The 17,368-nt window shown below is 48.1% G+C and overlaps 1 protein-coding gene across 1 annotated transcript in view; it reads right to left on the bottom strand.

The window, feature by feature from the left end:
• Positions 1–589: 589 nt before the first annotated feature.
• The window catches only part of LOC143923722 (uncharacterized), a 40,137-nt gene continuing 23,358 nt past the window's right edge, over positions 590–17,368 (bottom strand). The window contains exons 6-8 of the mRNA XM_077447534.1: positions 8,640–8,909; positions 5,024–5,293; positions 590–2,452 (exon numbers count right to left, since the gene is read on the bottom strand). Of these exons, the coding sequence (XP_077303660.1) occupies positions 2,214–2,452; positions 5,024–5,293; positions 8,640–8,909 (779 nt within the window). The 3' untranslated portion in view covers positions 590–2,213. The remainder of the gene's footprint in view (positions 2,453–5,023; positions 5,294–8,639; positions 8,910–17,368) is intronic.

The following is a 17,368-nucleotide window of genomic DNA, read 5'->3' as shown; positions in this document are numbered from 1 at the left end:
GCTTGATAAAAAAAGTGTTGCTGCTAAAACTACCTACAAAAAACTCTTAGGCCGGGTTCACACCGCTGCGATGCGGGAACGCCGCGGGAACGCCGCGAATCCGCTGCGTTTTCCCGCATCGCATTACTCCCACCGGCAGTTCACACTGCCCTATGCGGACGGCTGGGAGTGTCAATGATATGTTAATGACACCCCCAGATCCGTCGGCATATCGCAGTGCGATCTGCCGACTCGCACAGGAATCGGATCGCATGGTGTGAACCCCCATGCGATCCGATTCTGTTGCGGACCAAAAAAAGGGTCCCGTGCGAGTTTGCTGCGGGAGCGATGCGAATTCAGCCATACTATCTGTATGGCTGAACTCGCATCGCTACGGAGATCGGATGTGATTTGCGGTGCGAATCACATCCAGATCTCCCCCCGCAGCAGTGTGAACCCAGCCTTATAGTGTAATCCAATGAATCAATTATGTTCTACCAGTGTATACAGTTCCTGAGGCTTTAAGACCATGTGCAAGCATGTCATCGAATCCTTTTGCTGCCGGTGACTTTTTTTTTTTTTTACACATATGCACATATGCTAAAGTGCAAAAAACGCACTTAAAAATCCTAAACATGATGTATTTTCTGAAAGCAGAGCACCCATTGGCTAAAATGATTATGTCTCATATAAACGCATTAACTGCTTATCAAATCTCTATGTTCCTCAAACATACTCTCAAACTAATTTACTGTAAAATAACTAGGGCTGGGGAAATTAAATATTAATTCCTCGATTCATTTTTTTGATCGATCAAAATGCTTTTGATTGATCAAAAGAGTTCCGTCTGAGATCCAGTGACATCACGGACATCTACGTCATTGGACTCCTCCCCCCTTCCCCAAGTGCCTCCATCTGCTAACGAAGGGAAGGGGGGGAGGAGTCCGGTGACGCTGAAGTTCTGATTGAACGTAACTCGTACGGGGGAGGAGCTACGCATGACGTCACCCGCTGCTGCCCCACGGAACTAACACGATTGTCGGCTTTACATGCTGTGTTTTTATCATCTTTATGTGAGTAGTTTGTGTTTGAACACAACAATTACATCTTATACTTAAGCGGTGAGCACTTCGATCTTTTCTTTCTACCCATGACCTGGCGGCCTTGCTGAGATCTAATGAGACGTGAGAGAAGTTTATGGTCCGTGTTAACCCTTTTGGTACCTGCTTGCATGACCACCTGTTTGCACAGGGGTCCATGCCATAAGGTGAGAGTGATTAGTTAGACCGGAGGTGGAGGGATTGTCACACTACTGTGGAAAAAAATTACTTACGTCAGTGCTACAGTTTTAATTTAAAACGTATTTGTGTGAATTGTGAAGTTAAGTCATGGATTGTGGAAACGAACTAGTGTCGTGTGATTATATATAGTGTATACCACATTTACCACTGAGATCAGCTAAAAGTAGTTGGATCTGTATTGCGTTAATTAATCGAAATGAGTCGATTAATCGATTTTAAAGAAAATCGATAAATCGAACACGAAAATTTTAATCAGCAACAGCCCTAAAAATAACATCTCCAAATTTTCCTGGAATTACTTTATTTCTAATGTAGAGCCAGAAGCTGACTCTACAACACGTAATCAAGCTGCTGGTTATCGAGCCTCTTTACATCCTGATACATCCTTCCACTGCCGTAATATGTATAGCGGTGGCAGTAAAGGGTTAAGAGTGTTTTGCATTGGTACCAGCGCCCCATCGCGAGTCTGTTTTTGACAACAGCTTGCCTATTAGGCCTAAAACCAGTCAGAATTTTCAAACAAGTTTCGTCCCCCCCCATAGTGGGATTTGCTGCTAGGCTAGGATCTGGTTCACAGAATTTCACATTTTCCAGTGGATCGAACCCGGGCAGATTGTATCATCCCTATTTGGGTGACGCGAAAGCAATATTTAGGGCCGGTTCACACAGCGATGCGATGCGAGGCGACACGGCTCGCCTCGCCTCGCTCCCGCAAGTCGCCCCCGTTCAGTACTATGGAACCGTTCTGAGAGGAGCGACTCGAGTCGCTCCGACTCAGAAAAAAGGTTCCTGTACTACTTCTGGGCGACTTCGGGGGCGACTTGCATTGACTTCTATACAGAAGTCCTCTGCAAGTCGCCGCTGAGATCCCCAGCAGGTCGCGGCGAGGCAAGTCGGAGACGCCTCGCCGCGCCTCGCTGTGTGAACCGGCCCTTAAGGTTTCATTTTTTTTTCCTTTGCTTCTATTTGTTTTACTAGTTCGGCTACCCTAACCCTTTTATCATCATTGTTTTCTTGATTAGAAGGTTCTGTCTCTTTATTTATGAATAGTCTTGTATCTCGGGGTCCCGGGGACACGGCCTCGGAAGTGGTCTTTTTATATCCAGGACTCCTTATTTCTCTGGTCCGATCTTCAGCTGCACTTTTAGCTGAATTCACACCGCCTCGATTTCCTGCAGATAATGGAAACAACAATAAGATAGTAGAGATCAAAATGGTCCAATAACATAATTAAAAGCATGAAAATACATTTAATGAGCAACTCAGTGAACTGCTAATGTTTTCCAAACATCAGTGCTACTGCCACACAGCTCATTCAGTTTATTTTTAATATGAGCTTTTAGCTATGATTTAACCTGATAAAAAATAGTCATGACCATGCTTAGCAAGATCTAGATGTTCATTATTCAATTGTTACACGCTATACATTTACTTATGAAAGCTTTGTAGGCTAAATTCATGTTTTTTCCAGATAATAAATATAGTAGATAAGCAGAGCTAATACAGTTACACTATATTGTCAAAAGTATTGGGACACCTGCCTTTACACGCAAATTAACTTTAATGGCATCCCAGTCTTAGTCCGTAGGGTTCAATATTGCGTTAGTCCACCCTTTGCAGCTATAACAGCTTCAACTCTTCTGGGAAGGCTGTCCACAAGGTTTAGGAGTGTGTCTATGGGAATGTTTGACCAGAAGCGCATTTGTGAGGTCAGGCACTGATGTTGGACAAGAAGGTCTGGCTCCCTGTCTCCTCTCCAATTCATCCCAAAGGTGTTTTATTGGTTTGAGTTCAGGACTCTGTGCAGGCCAGTCAATGCTCCTCCACCCCAAACGCACTCATCCATATCTCTATGGACCTTGCCTTGTGCACTGGTGCGCAGTCATGTTTCAACAGGAAGGGGCCATCCCCAAACTGTTCCCACAAAGTTGGGAGCATGAAATTGTCCAAAATGTCTTGGTATGATAACGCCTTTATGCCACGTACACACGACCGGACTTTCTGTCAAAATAAACTCTGACAGTCTTTCTGATGGAGTTCCACTGAAACGGACTTGCCTACACACGATCACACCAAAGTCTGTTCATTTAGAACGCGATGACGTATGATGGGACTAGAAAAGTCCAATAGCCAATAGCTGCCCTTGCGTCGTTTCGGTCCGTCGGACCAGCATACAGACGAACGGTTTTCCCGATAGGAATTGATTCCGTCGGAAAGATTTAAAACAGGTTCTATTTCTAGGTCCGTCAGAATTTTTGAAGAAAAAAGTCAGATGAAGCCCACACACGATTGGAATATCCGATGAAATGATTCCATCTGACCTTTTCTGACAGAAAGTCCGGTTGTGTGTATGCGGCATAAGAGTTCCCTTCACTGGAACTAAGGGGCCAAGCCTAACCCCTGAAAAACAACCCCACATCAGGTGTCAGCACCTGCACCTCCTTTGTCTCCATCCTGCACTCAGAGGGAGCTGCTCAGGAGATCAGATCTCTGGGAGCCATTGGGGGACAAGCTGTCACTTTTTAACACAGAAGCCAAACTTTTGTTTTTACAAGTGACAGGGGTGAACAGGAAGCAGAGGACCTGAGCCAGAGGTGGTGAAACTGAGTTCCACCAAGTTCCAGCTGAAAAAAAGCCCTGGGTGTAACCCTTTAATGGGACCAACAGGGGGAGCACTTCTAAGAGTAGCAACATTTATAAGTAACAGAGAAAAACCTCATCATAAATCATAACAGGCAGTTAATATGCTTTCTGTACGAGATATTTGCCAATCTTATGCTGTTGTGGTGCTTGTCCTCTGTCTGAGTCTTTGGTCTGCATGTCTAAGCTCAGTCTGAGGTCCTTTGTACTTTGTGGGCTGGGAATGTTTGAGTTACTATGCGGGGCTGATGTCACTGGCTTCAGACCAGTAGCTGATGTCGGGTGGACTGATGCTGGAAGAACTGCGCTGTACACAGGAGCCTGCCAATTCCCAGATCGCTCTAAGCAGCTTTCCTGTCTTTTTGGGACATGATTGTTAACCTCAGTCGGTCTTTATTGAAGTACAGAATGGCATTTATTTGACTCATGGTAGTTGCATGAGTCTGTTAATTATGTCAGGGTTCAGATTTAGGTCAGATCGGGTGGCTCTGTAGACCAGGTCACTATCGCCTCCCCTTGGTTCTGGGGGTTTCATGGAAACTTCTAGAAGTTAGTGGGCAGAGACCAGGTGCTGATCTAAATATTAATGGGAATCTGGCCACTGCCCCTATCTTCTTCATTCCTCATTAAAAGCTCCACCATCTTCCACTTGTCTTAATTGTGTTTCTGTATTAAGCTGAAGCACCCAGCCAGTTCTAGTACTTCCCCGAAAACTGTAGGTGGATCTGTCTCTCTCACTTGCAGGGAGATCATCCAGTGGGGTTTCGGTGTCCACATTGCACCCCCAGGCACTTGCACCACCCTTGTCCCCATCCTGCACTCAGTGGGAGCTGCTCAGGAGATCAGATATGTGGGAGCCCTTGGGAGACAAGCTGCAACTTGTAAACACAGAAGCCGGACTTCTGTGTTTACGAGTCATAGTGGTGAGAACTAAGCAGAGGGCCTGAGCCAGAGCTGGTGGTGTTCCAGCTGAGAAAAAGCCCTGGGCATAACCCTTTAATGAGACCAATGGGGGAGCACTTTTAAGAGTAGCGACATTTATAAGTAACAGAGAGAAACAATCATAACAGGCAGTTAATATTCTTTTTGTATGAGATATTTACCAATCTTATGCTGCTGTTCTGCTTGTCCTCTGTCTGAGTCTTTGGTCTGCATGTCTAAACTCAGTCTGAGGTCCTTTGTACCTTGTGGGCTGGGAGTGTTCGAGTTACTATGGGTGGCTGCTGTCACTGGCTTCAGACCAGTATCTGAGGTCGGTTGGACTGATGATGGAAGAACTGAGCTGTACACAGGAGCCTGCCAATTCCCAGATTGCTTTGAGCAGCTTTGCTGTCTTTCTGGGACACGATTGTTAATCTCAGTCGGTCTGTGGGCTGAAAGAGAGCAGAAATGTGATGCATATATAGATTCAAAACACGTTTCCTCATGCTTTCGCTAAACACTATATTCAACACGTTTCTGAGCAGTTACTCTGATCCCTCTTCAGAAAGAGTAATTGAAGTACACAATGGCATTTATTTAACTCATGGTAGTTGCGTGAGTCTGTTAATTGGGTCAGGGTTCAGATTCAGGTCATATTGGGTGGCTCTGTAGACCAGGCCACTATCACCTCCCCTTGGTTCTGGAGGTTTCATGGAAACTTCTAGAAGTTAGTGGGCAGAGACCAGAAGTTGCTGATCTGAATATTAATGGGAATCTGGCCTCTGCCTCTATCTTCTTCCTCTCTCATTAAAAGCTCCACCATCTTCCACTTGTCTTAATTGTTTTTCTGTATTAAGCTGAAGCACCCAGCCAATTCTAGTACATCCCCGAAAACTGTAGGTGGATCTGTCTCTCTCACTTGCAGGGAGATCATCCAGCGGGGTTTCGGTGTCCACATTGCACCCACAGGCACCTGCACCTCCCTTGTCCCCATCCTGCACTCAGTGGGAGCTGCTCATGAGATCAGATCTCTGGAAGCCCTTGGGAGACAAGCGGCAACTTGTAAACACAGAAGCTGAACTTCTGTGTTTACAAGTCATAGTGGTGAGAAGTAAGCAGAGGGCCTGAGCCAGAGCTGGTGGCGTTCCACCAAGTTCTATCTGAAAAAAAGCCCTGGGCGTAACCCTTTAATGGGACCAACGAGGGGAGCACTTCTAAGAGTAGCGACATTTATAAGTTAGGCCGCGTACACACGGGCGGACTGTTCGCCCAACCTTGTCCGCTGAACAGTGTTTGGGCGGACAGTCCGCTCGTGTGTGGGCTTTCAGCGGACAGTTTCAGCGGACAGTTGGACGGACAAAGTCTTTCGGAAATTCCGAAAAACTGTCCGCTGAAACTGTGTTTGAGCGAACAGTCCGCCCGTGTGTGGGCCTGTCCGCTGTACTTTCGAAATGAGCGGACTGTTCCCGCTCGGAAAGTCCGCCCATTTCGAGCGCGTGTACAGGTAGGCGGGGCCCACGAAGGAGACGTCGCGGGCTCCGCCGCCTGGAATGGGCTTAAAGGGGAACCCCAACGCCGAAAAAAATCGGCGTGGGGGTTCCCCCCAAGTCCACACCAGACCCTTGTCCGAGCACGCTACCCGGCCGGCCAGGAAAGGGGGGCGAGCGAGCGCGCCCCCCCTCCTGAGCCGTACCAGGCCGCGTGCCCTCAACATGGGGGGTGCCTTGGGGAAGGGGGGGCCGCGCGGCCCCCCCACCCCAAAGCACCTTGTCCCCATGTTGATGAGGACAAGGGCCTCTTCCCGACAACCCTGGCCGTTGGTTGTCGGGGTCTGCGGGCGGGGGGCTTATCGGAATCCGGGAGCCCCCTTTAAGAAGGGGGCCCCCGGATACCGGCCCCCCACCCTATGTGAATGAGTATGGGGTACAATGTACCCCTACCCATTCACCTGTGAAATAAAGTACAAAAAAAAACACAACACATGGAAAAAGTATTTTATTGCACAGCTCCGGGGGTCTTCCGTCTTCGGGGGTCTTCTCGCCGGACTCCTCCGCTATGTGTGTGTAGCTCTTTTACTAGCGGAGGAGTCCGGCTTTCTTCCTCCCCGCCGCCGGCCTCTTCTCCCGACTTCGGGGGTCTTGTCCCCCTCTTCGGTTCTTCTGCCGGGCCACCGCGCCTGGTCCGGTGGCCCGGTCTTCTGTCGCCGTCTTCCGTTCTTCTGTCGCCGCCTTCGGTTCTTCTGCCGGGCCACCGCGCCTTCTTGTAGCTCTTTTACAGGCGGTGGCCCGGTCTTCTGTCGCCGCTGTCGTCGTCGCCGCCGCCGCCGCCTTCCGTTCTTGTTCTTCTTCTTCTCCTGGAGATGTTGACTCGACGATCTCTCCGGCCGGAATGCCAGAGCCGCGCTGTGCGGTCACTTATATAGTGACAATGGGGCGGTGTCACATGGTATATGTCACATGGGTTGGTCACATGGTGACCCCGCCCCCTTACGATGTCATAGTCCCCATGTGACATCAACCCATGTGACCAACCCATGTGACATATACCATGTGACACCGCCCCATTGTCACTATATAAGTGGCAGCGGAGCGTGTCCCTGGCATTCCGGCCGGAGAGCTCGTCGAGTCAACATCTCCAGGAGAAGAAGAAGAAGAACAAGAAGAAGAACAAGAACGGAAGGCGGCGGCGGCGGCGACGACGACAGCGGCGACAGAAGACCGGGCCACCGCCTGTAAAAGAGCTACAAGAAGGCGCGGTGGCCTGGCAGAAGAACCGAAGAGGGGGACAAGACCCCCGAAGTCGGGAGAAGAGGCCGGCGGCGGGGAGGAAGAAAGCCGGACTCCTCCGCTAGTAAAAGAGCTACACACACATAGCGGAGGAGTCCGGCGAGAAGACCCCCGAAGTCGGGAGAAGAGGCCGGCGGCGGGGAGGAAGAAAGCCGGGCTCCTCCGCTAGTAAAAGAGCTACACGAAGATAGCGGAGGAGTCCGGCGAGAAGACCCCCGAAGACGGAAGACCCCCGGAGCTGTGCAATAAAATACTTTTTCCATGTGTTGTGTTTTTTTTTGTACTTTATTTCACAGGTGAATGGGTAGGGGTACATTGTACCCCATACTCATTCACATAGGGTGGGGGGCCGGTATCCGGGGGCCCCCTTCTTAAAGGGGGCTCCCGGATTCCGATAAGCCCCCCGCCCGCAGACCCCGACAACCAACGGCCAGGGTTGTCGGGAAGAGGCCCTTGTCCTCATCAACATGGGGACAAGGTGCTTTGGGGTGGGGGGGCCGCGCGGCCCCCCCTTCCCCAAGGCACCCCCCATGTTGAGGGCACGCGGCCTGGTACGGCTCAGGAGGGGGGGCGCGCTCGCTCGCCCCCCTTTCCTGGCCGGCCGGGTAGCGTGCTCGGACAAGGGTCTGGTGTGGACTTGGGGGGAACCCCCACGCCGATTTTTTTCGGCGTTGGGGTTCCCCTTTAAGCCCATTCCAGGCGGCGGAGCCCGCGACGTCTCCTTCGCGGGCCCCGCCTACCTGTACACGCGCTCGAAATGGGCGGATTTGCCTCCTCCTTACGTGGGCGAGTCCGTTCATTTCAAAAGTTGAGCGAACTGTTTGCCCAACCTTGTTCGTCAAACAGTCCGCTCGTGTGTGGGCAAGTCCGCTCATGCAAATTTTGAGCGGACTGTTTGCCGAAACTGTTTGACGAACAAGGTTGGGCAAACAGTCCGCGCGTGTGTACGCGGCCTAACAGAGAGAAACAATCATAACAGGCAGTTAATATGCTTTCTGTATGAGATATTTACCAATCTTATGCTGCTGTGCTGCTTGTCCTCTGTCTGAGTCTTTGGTCTGCATGTCTAAGCTCAGTCTGATATCCTTTGTACCTTGTGGGCTGGGAATGTTTGAGCTACTATGCGGGGCTGCTGTCACTGGCTTCAGACCAGTAGCTGATGTCGGGTGGACTGATGCTGGAATAACTGCGCTGTACACAGGAGCCTGCCAATTCCCAGACTGCTCTGAGCAGCTTTGCTGTCTTTCTGGGACACGATTGCCAATCACAGCCAGTCTGTGGGCTGAAAGAGAGCAGACATGTGATGCATATATAGATTCAAAACACGTTTCCTCATGCTTTCGCTAAACACTATATTCAATGCGTTTCTGAACAGTTACTCTGATCCCTCTTCAGAAAGAGTGTTTAAAGCGGTGTTCCCCCCCCCCCCCAAAAAAAAAAATTAAAAGCCAGCAGCTACACATACTGCAGCTGCTGGTTTTTAATAATTGGACACTTACCTGTCCTGGAGTCCAGCGATGTGCGGCACTGCAGCTGATGTTTCCATCAGCTTTCAGGTGCATGCCGCCACCATGCCTTACGGCTTCACATCGGGAACCCTATTGCGCATGCAGGAGGCCCGCTCCTCTCTCTTACTGGCCTGGCGACAGGGAGAGGAGAAGGGAGCCCCGCAGTGATGTCACGTGCCAGGGCCCGGACTCCTGGAAGTGTCCTGTCTCCCCTCCCCCCTGAAAGTTGCCAATTGTGGCACCGGAGGTGGAGAGGAGACAAATGAGCGGAAGATCCACTTTTGGGTGGAATGCCACTATAAAGTACAAATTGGCATGTATTAATAAACAGTAAACTTTTATATATTTCAATTGTGCACTTGGTTGACTAGAGTTTTGCTTTAAAGCAGAAATAAAGCCTGCATATACCTACCTCCTCGTGTTCCCTCACCAGTGCTGACATCTTTTTCTCAATGTCTTGATTGTGCAGCAGGGAGACAATGTGAGATAAATATTGGCATTCTGGTGGTGGCTACATTTGAACACTGTTTTAAAATGAACCTGGTCTTTAACCTTTTCGGCATGTTTTGCACACGTTTAAAAAATACATTTTAATCCTGAAGATTGCGTAAAAAAAATCATATAAAACATCATATACTTTCTTAAAGCAGACACTCTATCTAGCGCATAAAATAGTGGTAGTTTCAATTTTACAAATCCAATGTGACACAATATTAGCACAGCGATTTTGGAAATGCAAAATTTCAGTAAAAAAATATACTAAACTTAATTTTAGGGCAAACAAACACATTGAATTACCCAATGTTTTGGTAAAATAGAAAAGATGAGGTTGCGCTGAGTAAATAGATACTCAACATGTCAAACCTTAACTACTTGGCTCCCAAGCCAATTCTGACACTTATCTCCTACATGTAAAATCATAATGTTTTGCTAGAAAATTACTCAGAACCCCCAAACATTATTATATATATATATATATAAATATATATATATATATATATATATATATATATATATATATATATATATATATATAATTTTTTTTAGCAGAGACCCTAGGGGAAAAATGGCGGTTATTGCAATTTTTTATGTCACACAGTATTTGTGCATTTAAAAAAAAAGAAAAAACACAACATTTACACGATTTAAAATTGCGCACACACGTGGAATGGTGCCAAACTTTGATACTTAAAAATCTCCATAGGTTACACTTTAAATATTTTTACAGGTCACCAGTTTAGAGTTACAGAGGAGGGCTAGTGCTAGACTTATTGCTCTCAGTCTACTGATCGCAGCGATACTTCACATGTGTGGTTTGAATCCCATTTACATATGTGGGTGCAACCTATGCATGTATGCGATGGCTTCTGCGTGCGAGCATAGGGAGACAGGGGTGCATTTAAAAAAAAATGTATTGTTATTTTATTTTCATATATATTTTTTCTCACTTTCCCTTTATTTAAAAAAAAAAATTTCATCATTTTTATTCCTATTACCAGGAATGTAAACATCTCTGGTAATAGGGTATGATAGGCCCTCTTTACAGATGATGTCTTTGATGACGAACCGCGTCGGGTTTTCACGCTGTATAGGCCATTGCATTCCATACACTATTTCTTGCTGGATTTTGGATTCTTTTATCTTGGATATGATGTAAGTGTTCTAACTTTTAAATAAAATCTACAAATACAGTTTTACACTATGTGGAGGCTTTTTTTGTTTTTATGGTCCAATGCAATGCATGATTCAACATTGTGAACTATGGTCTGGTCGTGAGGCTATGATTGGAGACCCTTAAAGCTGCTTTCTGAACTTCAGTGCTCTGGTATCCGAGTCCACGTGCTCCAGTAAGCACATTATCCCCTTTGGTGGTGGATTGTCACATATTGGTGTTTGATGCACGGCTGATAGTACTGTTACTTCAGATCACTGTGATTACACCAGAATCCCCATTTCTTCACCTTTGGTCTTTTTGTTGTTGTTTTATGGACTTTGTAACCATCTTTGTTTATCTTCGCATTTGGCACTGTTGTTATAATTTATATGATATATATATATTGCTTGTTGTATATATTATCCACTCCTTTGTATTCTTCAGCACTGCACTTTATATCATCCAGATTAGGGATGAGCTGAGTGTTCGAGTAGAACCCATGTTCGACTCGAACACCTGCGGTTTGCCCGTTCGGCGAAACCAGAACATTATGGGCCATTCGTGCCAAATTCGAATGGCGCTCATGGCTCATAATGCACTGCGCTATCGCAGTGCATTGCTGGCTGATGATTGGCCAAGAATGCACTATGACCCGCATGCTTGGCAAATCACAGCTCCGTCAGCAAAGGGGGCCATAATTGGCCACAGGCAGGAGGTCAATTAGGGCTCAGGGGGTTTAGTACACGCCCCACACTATATAAGGCTGCCTGCGCGACGGCCTTGCGTAGTGTGTTACGGCTCATAGAGATAGACGGAGAGACAGTGTGTTTATTTCCTCTGAAGCTATTGCAATTACAGTTGGTGTATTGTGCCCCCTTCACAGTGTAAACCTGAAGCTACCCCAATTTCTGGTGTTGTTCTGGTCCTATACCACAGGCAGCTGCAGCAGTTACAGTCAGTGTATTGTGCCACCTGCACAGTGTACGCCTGAAGCTACCCCAATTGCTTGTGTTGTTCTGGTCCTATACCACAGGCAGCTGCAGCAGTTACAGACGGTGTATTGTGCCCCCTGCATAGTGTACACCTAAAGCTACCCCAATTGCTGGTGTTGTTCTGATCCTATACCACAGGAAGCTGCAGTAGTTACAGTCAGTGTATTTTGCCCCCTGCAAAGTGTACACCTGAAGCTACCCCAATTGCTGGTGTTGTTCTGGTTGTATACCACAGGCAGCCACAGCAGTTAGTCAGTGTATTGTACCACCTGCACAGTGTACACTTGAAGCTACCCCAATTGCTGATGTCCTTCAGATCCTATACCACAGGCAGGCAGCTGCAGTAATTACAGTCAGTGAACTGTGTCATCTGCACAGTGTGCACCTAAAGCTACCCCAATTGGTGGTGTTCTTCCGATCCTATACCACAGGCAGGCAGCTGCAGTAATTATAGTCAGTGTACTGTGTCATCTGCTCAGTGTGCACCTAAAGCTACCCCAATTGCTGGTGTTCTCATCTCCCTGCAGGCCATTAGTGTGTCTGGAAGACCAACAAGGAGAGGCAGTCACGAGCCAATAAAAGAGGGCAAGAAGGCTCTGTGTCTACAGGCAACAGTGCTGGTCGTGGACACGGTGCATCGTCATCAGCACATGGCCTTGTCCTAATTTTCGGCAGCTGGACGTGTTGAGACGCAACATGCTGAAGACTTGGTAGAGTGGATGGCCAAGCCCTCCTCATCCTCCTCATCTTCTCTCACCCAGGCTCAGGGTACTGGCAAAGCAACTGCCAACGCGGCCTCTTCCCTCATATTAATGGTATCAGTCATTCCTTCCCTTGACCCACCATGTCCTCCTGAGGAGTCCCCCGAACTGTTTGAGCACAGTGTTGGGTACATGCTCCAGGAGGATGCCCAGCGTTTTGAAGTCTCTGATGATGATACCCAGCTAGAGGAAGGCAGTAACGTGAGCCCAGAGAGAGGGGATGCCCAAGAAGGACAGCAATCTGGCAGTCATGTTCTACCAGCTGCAGCATACTGCCAGGTTTGCTCCAGTGATGAGGAGGGAGGGGATGATGAGGTCACTGACTCCACATGGGTGCCTGATAGGAGAGAGGAGGAGGAGGCACATCTCCAATGAGGCTGGATGTCCTCCAGGGGCCAGCTTAAGGGCAGCACACCGACTGAATCACACCGCAACTTTTGTGCCTTATTCCAAAAGTTCTTTGGTGTGGGTCTTTTTTGAGACGAGTGCATCAGATCATACCACATTTGCAACATATGTCTCAAGCGTATCTTCTGTGGCCAAAACATCAGCCGCTTGGGCACCACATGCTTGACTAGACATATGTTGACCTGTCATGCAGTTTGTTGGCAAGCGTACCTTAAAGACCCACACCAAAGAACAAAGCGGACCTCTCCTTGCTCCTCATCAGCTGGGATCTCAAACCCCACTCTCTGAAACCTGCACTGAGAGGAATGAAGGTGTAGAATTAGAAGTACTTGCGGGCACTCTGCTAGCAGTACACCGACGTCCGATTGTACCAGGCAAATTTCCCTGCCCAAGCTGCTGGACCATAGAAAGAAGTTCACTCCCAGCCGTCCACATGCCTAGCGGTTGAATGCTAGCTTGGCTAAATTGCTAGCACTTCAACTGCTGCCTTTTCAGTTGGTAGACTCAGCCCCTTTCTGTGAGTTTGTTCAATGTGCGGTTCCTCAGTGGCAGGTTCCCAAACGCCACTTTTTCTCACGGAAGCGATTCTGGCTCTCTACCGGCATGTGGAAGGCAATGTCCATGCCTCACTGGACAGGATGGTCAGCGGTAAGGTGCATATTACCGCTGACTCATGGTCCAGCAGGCATGGACAGAGACGTTACCTATCTTTCACGGCCCATTGGGTCACTCTTCTGGCATCTGGGAAGGATGCAGGACAAGGTGCAGTAGCGTTGGAGGTTGTTCCACCACCACACCTCCAAAATGATACTAATGGTTGTGACACACCTCTCTCCTCTACCCCCTCATCTTCTTCTTCCTCCATGGCCTCTTCCTGTGCTTTGCCTTTGGACCAGCGGTTCTCCGTAGGCATTCAAGGAGCTACGCAAGTACACAGGCAAAAAGATGCCGTGCTTGCGCTGGTGTAGTTGGGGGGACAGGAGCCACACTGGGGCAGATATTTTGTCAGCTCTGCAGGGGCAGGCTGAAAGGTGGTTGACGCCATGCCAGCTTAAACCATGAATGGTGGTTTGCGACAATGGCACCAACCTCCTCTCCGCCCTCTGACAGGGACAACTGACCCATGTGCCCTGTGTGGCTCACATCCTTAACTTGGTGGTGCAGTGGTTCTTGGGCAGGTACCCGGGCTTACAGGATGTCCTGAGGCATGCCAGGAAAGTCTGTGTGCATTTCCCCTGGTCATATAATGCCAGTGCTCGACTGGCTGAGCTCCAAAAGGAATTGAACCTGCCTAAGAACCTCCTAATCTGTGACATGCCCACCAGGTGGAACTCAACGTTGGCCATGCTGCAGCAGCTGCACACGCAGAAGAGGGCCATCAATAAGTACCTGTGCGACTACGGCACCAGGACACGGTCAGGGGAGCTCATTTTTTCCCCATGCCAGTGGGCCATGATCAGGGATGCATGCACTGTCCTGTCACCATTTGAGGAGGCCACGAGGATGGTGAGCAGTGACAGTGCATGCATCAATGACACTGTACCTCTTGTCCACCTGTTGGAGCACACGCTGCGTGGAATAATGGACAGGGCACTTGAGGCAGAACAGAGGCAGGAAGAGGAGGACTTCCTTGTCTCTTAAGGCCCCCTTTATCCAGACAGTGTTCCTGCTGGCCTGCCGATCACACAGGAAGAGGAGGAGGAGGAGGATTGTATCAGGATGGAGGTGAAGCCTGGCACTCAGCATCAGCAGCAGTCTTTTAGGGATGATTTACAGTCCCAAGAAACCCGTGGACTTGTACGTGGCTGGGAGGAGGTGGCTGCGGATCATGTCATCCTTAGTGACCCAGAGAACTCTGGACCGAATGCCTCAGCTAACCTACGCTGCATGGCCTCCCTGATCCTGCAAAGCCTGCAGGAGGATCCCCGTATTCAGTGGAAGACCTTATCTTGCCATCGCAGAGGGAGCAGAGGATGAGACATCTTCGGGAGGCCTTGCAGAAAGGTCTGTGCAACGCGTTCCCAGAGACTGGGAGGTTACAAATTCCTGGTCCTGGACAACATGTTGCTGAGGCTTCGGTCAGTCACAGAAGGAGCGGCGGAGAAGGTGGCTGTCTGACCGATGCGTTCAGACAATTTTTTAGTCCACAGCCCCAAGGTATGATCAGTTCCAGCAACCATCGCTAGCATCTGATTTACATGGTGCAGGAATACCTAGGGGCAAGGTCAGACTTGGACACCTTTCCCACCGAAAATCCTCTGGCTTACTGGGTCTTGAGGATGGATCACTGGCCAGAGCTTGCACAGTATGCAATTGAGCTACTGGCCTGTCCTGCATCTAGCGTTCTTTCGGAACGCACATTCAGTGCTGCTGGAGGTTTTGTAACCGATCACAGGGTGTGCCTGTCCACCGACTCGGTTGATTGACTGACCTTCATAAAGATGAATCAGTCTTGGATCACCACCAGCTACCAAGCACCTGAAGCTGATGTAACCGAATATTTTTTTTTTTTAAATGTCACATCCCTTCAGGACTGCCTATGCTGATGCTGACTGACTATCCTCTTCCTCCTCAATGATCCTGCTGATAGCTTGGAAGAACATTTTTGGTTCTGGGTGCTGCCACCAGTGGCAAAGGCCCAATTTTTCAGCCCCTGTTTAACAGGGGCATGTAATTACAATTTTTCAGCCCCTGTTTAACAGGGGCATGTAATTACAATTTTTGGTGCAATACTTTGCTGCATGCTCATTCCTGCACTCAAACTATAGTATCTGTGAGGGGTTGTAGTGTCGTGGCACCAGCACCAGTGCCTAAGGCCCAATTTTTCAGCCCCTGTTTAACAGGGGCATGTAATTACAATTTTTGATGCAATATTTTGCAAGAGGGTTCCTTGCTGCGCTCAACTAGAATATTTGTGAGTGGTTGCAGTGTTGTGGCACCAGTGCCTAAGGCCCAATTTTTCAGCCCCGTTTAACAGGTGCATGTAATTACAATTCTTGATATAATATTTCACAGCAGGGCCCTTTCCAGCGCCGACCGAGAGTAACTGTGAGGACTTACAGTGTTGTAGCACCAGCACCACCACACCACCAAAAGGCCCAATTTTTCTACCACTGTTCAACAATGGCATGTAATTACAATTCTTGATATAATAGTTCACAGCAGGGCGCTCCAGCGCCCACCAAGAGTCACTTTGAGGGCTTACAGTGTTAACTTGTGGCAACACCAATACTTTAGGCCCCCGATTTCTGCAGAGCATGTAGGGCAGGCCCCTACTTTCAAACATCCAACTTACAAACATCTCCTACTTGCAAACGGAAGGAGACAACAGGAAGTGAGATGAAAAAAGACGGACGGACAAAAAAATTATACTGGGGTAATAATCCTTCCCTATGTTTTCCAAAAAGCTTAAAAATAGATTTTTTTGACTGGAGCTACACTTTACAAATGTACCAGTTCAAAATTACAAACAGATTCTACTTAACACAACAAACCTACACAGTTCCTGTCTTGTTTGCACCGCCTCTATACTACTGTTCTGAGGATATAGGTCCTGGGGGCCATGCCTTTCCTTTTTTTTATTTGGGTACGGGGTTCGCCTTAATATCCGTAGAAGAACCAAAGGGGCTGGTAATGGGCAGGGGGGCTAACCATGCCATTTTTCTCAGTGATTTTCATCCATATTGCCTGAAGCAGACATTACATTAAAGTGGAAGTAAACTCCCCTATCATTTTCATCCACGGAAGCTGCCATCTTTGCCTCTGTTTAATCTTCAGCTGCCACGGTGCTGCACATGTGATCCGTTACAACACCAGCCATTGGGTAGTTTGACAGTTTGGTTGAGAGCACAACCAATGTGCAGTTAGCATTCCCGGCATGCCGTTTTTGAAACTGTTTAAATCGATGGGTTTACTTCCACTTTAAAACCGCAAGCAGTTTTAAATGACTTTTTTTCTGTTAGAATTGTCATTTTGTGCAGGGAATGTTCTAAACACGGGAAACATGTGGCACTTCACAGGCATACTATAGACACCCCCCAGGCACGATGTTTAAATGAATATTTCACTTTTTTATTCACTTTAAGCGTCATTAAAATCAGTGCTCCCGAAAGAAACGTACGTTTTTAAAACTTTTATTTGCATTGATACATGTCCCCTGGGGCAGGACCCAGGTCCCCAAACCCTTTTTAGGACAATAGTTTGCATATTAGCCTTTAAAATTAGCACTTTAGATTTCGAACATTCGAGTCCCATAGACTTTAATAGGGTTCTAAAGTTCACGCAAATTTTTGGTCCGTTCGCAAGTTCTGGTGCGAAGCGAACCAGGGGTGTGTTTGGCTCATCACTAATTCAGATATTGCCACTTCAAGTCCTGACGTCAACCCGAGGAAAGTGGTTAAAATTGTGTGCATCTGCCC

Source organism: Lithobates pipiens, unplaced genomic scaffold (genome assembly GCF_037356315.1).
Source record: "Lithobates pipiens isolate NorthernLeopardFrog02 unplaced genomic scaffold, aLitPip1_a1.2 Scaffold_22, whole genome shotgun sequence".
Lineage (NCBI taxonomy): Eukaryota > Metazoa > Chordata > Amphibia > Anura > Ranidae > Lithobates > Lithobates pipiens.
The sequence above is the reverse complement of the archived record's forward strand: the minus strand, read 5'-3'. Positions and strand labels throughout refer to the sequence as shown.